Genomic DNA, 6,943 nt, shown 5'->3' with positions numbered 1-6,943 from the left:
TGTCAGTCATATATGCATTGAATTTTAGTGTGGAAATTTCTATGTATCACATCGCAACTTGCTTCTAAATTTGTGGAAAATTATATTCATCACATCGCAATTAGTTTCTGAATTTATATCTATTTCTAGCTTCTCTAATTTCAATCTGCAATTTCTTCTCAGACCCAACCTCCCTTCCAAGTTCCAATCATGGCTTTATACATCTTCAAAATCAAACATTTTGGTTTTCTCTGATTGTTCCTTTTATTATGGTTGCCAGGAAACATGGTCCTGATTGATTGATATGGTTACCAAATACATAGCAAGTTGGTGGTATAATTATGAATAAATAACGATTTTGCTTTCTGCAATGTTATATTTGCACATGAAACCAGGGTCCTGTAGACGAGTCCCAATAGCACAATCTGGTTATTCTCCATTGTCATAGAATTTATTCTGTTAACAATTATTACTTGCACGTGAGATGAATGTTCTTCGTATGTATTTATTTTTGTTTTTATGAATGATTTTTATATATATGTTCGATTTTTTTTTTTTAATTAAGTGTTGGCAATAATACAATAATAAAAAAATAATAAATAATATTTTAAAGTAAGTAAAAAATGAAATAAATAATTTGTTAGAGTGTATAGTGAAAAAGTAATAATTAAAATAAAAAATTATTCTTTTTCGCTACATAAAATATCTAATTAATGCAGCTAGAGATACTCGCGAAAACATTTTTGCATGTGAGATAGGACAATCACTAATCAAGGGAAAGAGCCGACTACAAGAGAAGCAAGTAGGGTATCCTTCCTCTAGTGGGGGGCCAAAAGACGTTCAAGACATGGCATACAAGTGGTAGCATCCATCACTCCATAAACATGTCTCCATCACCATACATTCAAATCTATGATGCTTGCATGTATGATCTGAGGCATGTGATGTGAACATAGCGGACAACGCAATGCCTCGTCAGTATCTCATTATCATGTCAACTCACACTCGTCCCCACATAATGCATTTACGACTTCTCTGCCACGTGTCCCACCTGTTCCCCCAAATTACCTTGTCGCTCTAAATTATATTTAGGCTGTGTTCGTCAATGGGTCGAAAAAAGAAAATGACCGAAATGATGAACTTATTTATTTATTGGGTTAAATTTATTTTACTCTAAATTTAAAATTTTTTTAATTTAAACTCCAATATTAAAAAATTCGACAATGTATCTCTTAATCTTCTCTAATTACAATCTGCAATTTCTTCTCCAACCCAACCTCCCTTCCAAGTTCCAATCATGGCTTCTTACAACTTCAAAAACAAACATTTCCCATTTCCAAAGCCCCTAATCCTCTTTTATCTCTTCATGGTCACCGTTTTCTTCTCCCCACTACGCCAAATCCAATTTACAAGTGCTTTATCCTTCAACTTCACCAGTTTCCTGCCTTCGGATGACAAAAATATAACGTGTGAGGGATCAGCTACCACTAACGACCAAGTCATCCAACTCACCGGCGGCATCCGTGCATCAAAGCTTATAGGTCGAGCCACATATTCCAGTCCCATGCACCTGTGGGACAAGACATCCAGAAACCTCACAGATTTCACTACCCACTTTATCTTTGCCATTGATTCTCAAAACAAAACTAATTATGGAGATGGGCTTGCCTTCTTCCTAGCTCCTACTGGTTCATCAATTCCTCTTGTCAATTACCAAGGTGCCACTATGGGTCTCGCTAGGGATGACCAGCTACTAAACTCGACCAACAATCCTTTTGTGGCAGTGGAGTTTGACATCTATCCAAACGAACCATTGGATCTGCCCGGCGAACATGTAGGTATTGATATAAACTCCTTAAAATCTGTTGCAAATGTGTCATGGCGGGGGGTTAATTATTCTATTCTTGAAGGGGAAATCAATGAAGCTTGGTGTTAGAATATATTATTTCCTTTATTAGAATATTTTATATTTCTGTTATTTAATTTGTAATGTAGGGTTTATTTATTTCCTTATGTATTTTAGGGTTTAATTTGGGTTTCTTGGTCACTACTCATTGTCTCTCTATAAATAGAGAGTTATGTAATATTGATTGATACAGTGAATATACAAGATGTAGCCCATACGTCTCTATCCGCTTCCGCTCTCTTTTCTTTCTCTTTTATTTTAGTATTTTATATTCTATATATATATTTCAACATGGTATCAGAGCCATGTTTCTGTTTTTGTGGCTTTCAATAAAAGTCTTATGACGTTTCTATGGTGTTTTCTAGCATTCTCTTTTGATGATCTCTTAATTTTGTTGTGATCCACGGCTTTATTCATTGGCGAATCTTGGCACAATGCGGTTTTGGCCCTTCATGGGAATTTTAACGGCTAGTTTTCGTTCTCCAGCCTCATTGTCAGTTGCGGCTTGGTCCTTCACCGGATTCTTTTAGTGGCTTGTCTCCGTTCTCCGGTATTTCTCCAGCCGTCACTTTCAGCCTTTCTCGTCTTTGTTATTGGCGAACCCTGGCACAATGTGGTTTGGCCCTTCAAGGGATTTAATGACTAGTTTTCGTTCTTCGACCGTCATTGTCAGTTGCGGTTTGGCCCTTAACCGGATTCTTTTAGCAGCTTGTCTCTGTTCTCCGGTATTTCTCCGGCCGTCACTTTCAGCCTTTCTCGCCGGCATTGTCTTGATCCAACCATTGACTTCAGATGCCTTCAATTTATTCTCTTTTCCAAACTCAAGCTTACACCTTGAGTTTGAGGGGGGATGTTAGAATATATTATTTCCTTTATTAGAATATTTTATATTTCCGTTATTTAATTTGTAATGTAGGGTTTATTTATTTCCTTATGTATTTTAGGGTTTAATTTGGGTTTCTTGGTCACTACTCATTGTCTCTCTATAAATAGAGAGTTATGTAATATTGATTGATACAGTGAATATACAAGATGTAGCCCATACGTCTCTATCCGCTTCCGCTCTCTTTTCTTTCTCTTTTATTTTAGTATTTTATATTCTATATATATATTTCAACACTTGGATTAGTTATAATTCCAGTTCTCATAATTTGAGTGTTCTCTTCACTGCTCTCATAAACAATGCAACTGTTTGGCAATCCCTTTATTATATTGTTGATTTGAGAGATTACCTACCTGAATGGGTAACTTTGGGATTCTCAGCCGCAACAGGAAATGCTTATGCAATGCATACCATTCGCACATGGAATTTTAGTTCAACTTTGGAAGATACTTTAGCCAAACCAACAATGGAAAGCAATATGAGTCTGAATCCGGCCCCCAACCGAAACAAAAACAAGAGGTTAGGATTAGCCGTGGGGTTGGGTGGTGGTGGATCTTTTTTGCTCGGTGGGTTTGCTTTAATTCTATTTTGCTTTTGGAAGAGGAATAAGAGGGACACAGAAGAGGATCTCGCTTTTGATAGGTGCATGAATGAAGAATTTCAAAGGGAAACAGGACCCAACAAGTTTTCATTTTATGAATTGGCTCGCGCCACCAATAATTTTAGTGATGAAGAAAAGCTAGGCCAGGGAGGATTTGGTGGAGTTTACAGAGGATTTTTAAGGGACTCAAATTCCTACATTGCTGTCAAGAGGGTATCAAAAGGGTCTAAACAGGGGATAAAAGAGTATGCCTCAGAAGTAAAAATTATTAGTCAACTGAGACATAAAAATTTGGTGCCACTCATTGGCTGGTGCCATGAAAGAGGAGAACTCTTACTTGTCTATGAGTTCATGCCCAATGGAAGCTTAGATTCACATCTTTTTACTGAAGAAAGCTTATTGTTATGGGCAATAAGGTACAAAGTTGCTCAAGGATTGGCGTCGGCATTGCTATACTTGCACGAGGAATGGGAACAATGTGTGGTGCATAGGGATATAAAATCAAGCAACATTATGCTTGATTCAAACTTTAATACTAAACTTGGAGATTTTGGGCTAGCTAGGCTTGTGGACCATGTGAAAGGGTCACAAACCACTGTATTGGCAGGCACCATGGGCTACATGGATCCTGAATGTGTCACAACCGGTAAGGCCAGTAAAGAGTCGGATGTATATAGTTTCGAAATTGTCGCTTTGGAGATTTGTTGTGGAAGAAAACCAATCAAGCCCGATGCCCCTGAAGATCAAGTAGTCATGGTGGAGTGGGTTTGGGAGCTCTATGGAATAGGAAAAGTACTTGAAGCAGTTGACCCAAGGCTGAGTGGAGATTTTGATGAGCAGCAAATGGAGCGCTTGATGATTGTCGGGCTTTGGTGCGCTCACCCTGATCGAAACCTTAGGCCATCAATTAGGCAAACAATTCATGTTCTAAATTTTGAGGCACCATTGCCTATTCTCCCATCTAATATGCCGGGGACAACACTTCTTGCACAGGTAGTGAACAGACATTCAATGCCACTTTCTATGTCTAGCATTGTTACTGATTATGAGGAAGGACGAAATCCATTTTCAAGTGATAGTTACACCAATTCCTCACTATCTGCTTCATACGTTGCGGCTCCTCCATCTGCATCGCTTTTGCATACGTGCTAAATTGGTCAAAGGTACACTTAATTTGGGATTTTTATTGTTTTATTAGGTGTTCATTTTTTACCCTACATTATCACTTCTTTGTGTTTCTTTTTACATTTCAGTTTAACCAATGCTCAAAATGTTTTAGGGATGGATGATATGCATGTGTATGTGCTTCTTACCTTAAATATGAATTTCGTACAGTACATGTATAAACAACCCAATTGTCCCAAATGGTGAACTTGTGATGGATTGAACATCATAATCATAATAACATCATATATTTTATTAGATCAAAGTAAAAGCTTTCAATATAATAATGTAGAATTGTGACAAGTGACGATCTAAAAAACTAAGAAGTGCCTATTTAAGTTTTGACCAATTTTGTTTTAAATGCCCTAAAATTATGACAGATGAAAATACATTTATTTTAATGCCATATTAAGTCATTTAGGACCTTTAAAGCCCAAAACTTATGATTTAATCATTATTTTAACCATCGATGTTACAAAATTTGGCCAAATTTTGCTTGTTTGCGTTGCCAACAAGTAGACATCCAATGTATACCAAAATTCTGCACCAAGAATCTCACAAATACATTCTGGAGGTTCATTTTGCCGGACCCTATCCATACTACTCTTCGTAGCTAGACGGATTAGTACATGAGCCGCATTGTTGATCTCCCTACGAACAAACTTCATCTCCCAGCAAGGAATAGGGTTATAAATTGACATATATTTATTAAGGAATTGATTGGTGTCATTTTGTATTTATTAAAAAAAAAAAAAAAAAAGCTTTTTTTTTTTTATTTTATTTTTTTCTAATTTAATAAGGAAAAAGGTTATAGTGGATGATCTTTTTCATTTCTGATCCGAATGGAAGAGAGAATGAGGGATTGTGTGGGAATGCTTCCAAAAATATGATTGGAAGCGGCCCATTTAGCATGTGCCCTAAAATTGGCACAACGAAATACTTTTAAAGCATTCCAACTTTGAAAGGAAGAAAGAGTTAAACTAATATCAGAAATATAGTTAGCACAAGACCAAGAAAAAAAAAAGAGCGGGACTATTAATAGCGAAAATAACAAGAAGAGCATCCCCTTCAACCGAGATAGGACCCAAACCCATAGAAGTAGCCAAACGAACCATCAAAAGGGCTATTTGAGCTTCACCTTGCAAAACATCCATGGAAACAAATTTCTAAGTAGCAGTTGCAAAAATGGAACCATTTTTATCACTGATCACCGTTGCAGTAACAGCAAAAGAGAGGTTAACCACCCCACCCTATCGCCATTGGGGATAGTTCAGCAACCTGTTAAAAAAATTTATTTTGAAAAAAATGAGGGGTGGCTGAATCACTTCAAATGGCCATGAGGGTGAAGATATGGCAAAGAGAAAGTGTTCCAACCACCCTCGACCATTTGGAGTTAATTCAGGTACATGTTAGACACTTAATTGCGACATGCCCACATATGGAATAGGATTTTCTCCATTTCAAATGAAATGCAGAGTATCCCGTTAGTGTTTTTTAGAGAGGTAAAATTGTTATTATAATTTTTAGACAATCTTGCCTGTCCAAAATATACTAACTGGATATTCTCCATTTCATTTGAATTAGAGAGGATCTTTTTCCCACACAGATAATGCGCCGCCTTAAAAAATAAAAAATTAAAAAAAAATCTATCAAATGCACGCAGCGGTCTCTTATCGTGACAAATAAGAATTGGAAATGGGACCAAAAAAGGCCCACTACAAGGGATTAGAGTACGGACATTTCAATATGAACAACTTTTGAGCAAAGCTTGCCGTGCTTCTTGGTTTGGAAAAGAATGGCGACTTACTTGTCACTTGTCAGTCATATATGCATTGAATTTTAGCGTGGAAATTTCTATATATCACATCGCAACTTGCTTCTAAATTTGTGGAAAATTATATCCATCACATCGCAATTAGTTTCTGAATTTATATCTATTTCTATCTTCTCTAATTACAATCTGCAATTTCTTCTCAGACCCAACCTCCCTTCCAAGTTCCAATCATGGCTTTTTACATCTTCAAAATCAAACATTTTGGTTTTCTCTGAATATTGCTCCTTTTATTATGGTTGCCAGGAAACATGGTCCTTATTGATTGATATGGTTACCAAATACATAGCAAGGGGGTGGTATAATTATGAATAAATAACGATTTTGCATTCTGCAATGTTATATTTGCACATGAAACCTGTTTTTGGTTTGCCTATTGTTTGTTCTAATTAAGGTGTAAGTTTATGGATCAAGAATTAACTTGAAAAGTATATGGAATTATAACTTTATGTGCATATTTTTGTTTTTTGTTTTTTGTAAAAATAATAATCTTATAGATAAACCATTGACAAAGCAATTGCTCAGCCAAAATTGTATCTACGAATACCATTAGGCAAAGTCTCAACCCAAATTGTATCT

General features: G+C 36.3%; 1 protein-coding gene across 1 annotated transcript; it reads left to right on the top strand.

Moving 5' to 3' along the window:
- Positions 1-1,231: 1,231 nt before the first annotated feature.
- On the top strand, positions 1,232-4,669 carry LOC132178993 (L-type lectin-domain containing receptor kinase IX.1-like). The gene is made up of 2 exons (XM_059591595.1): positions 1,232-1,904; positions 3,005-4,669. Exons 1-2 carry the CDS (start codon positions 1,277-1,279, stop codon positions 4,519-4,521), a joined length of 2,145 nt encoding a protein of 714 aa, XP_059447578.1. The 5' UTR covers positions 1,232-1,276; the 3' UTR covers positions 4,522-4,669.
- Positions 4,670-6,943: the final 2,274 nt, after the last annotated feature.

The sequence above is a fragment of the Corylus avellana genome, chromosome ca4 (assembly GCF_901000735.1).
Source record: "Corylus avellana chromosome ca4, CavTom2PMs-1.0".
Classification (NCBI taxonomy): Eukaryota; Viridiplantae; Streptophyta; class Magnoliopsida; order Fagales; family Betulaceae; genus Corylus; species Corylus avellana.
The sequence above is the reverse complement of the archived record's forward strand: the minus strand, read 5'-3'. Positions and strand labels throughout refer to the sequence as shown.

Excerpts from the sequence above, each read along its gene's own strand:
- LOC132178993 (XM_059591595.1), top strand. The coding sequence starts at position 1,277 with ATGGCTTCTTACAACTTCAAAAACAAACATTTCCCATTTCCAAAGCCC. Across the intron at positions 1,905-3,004 it reads TGAAGGGGAAATCAATGAAG|CTTGGATTAGTTATAATTCC; the intron begins CTTGGTGTTAGA and ends TATATTTCAACA.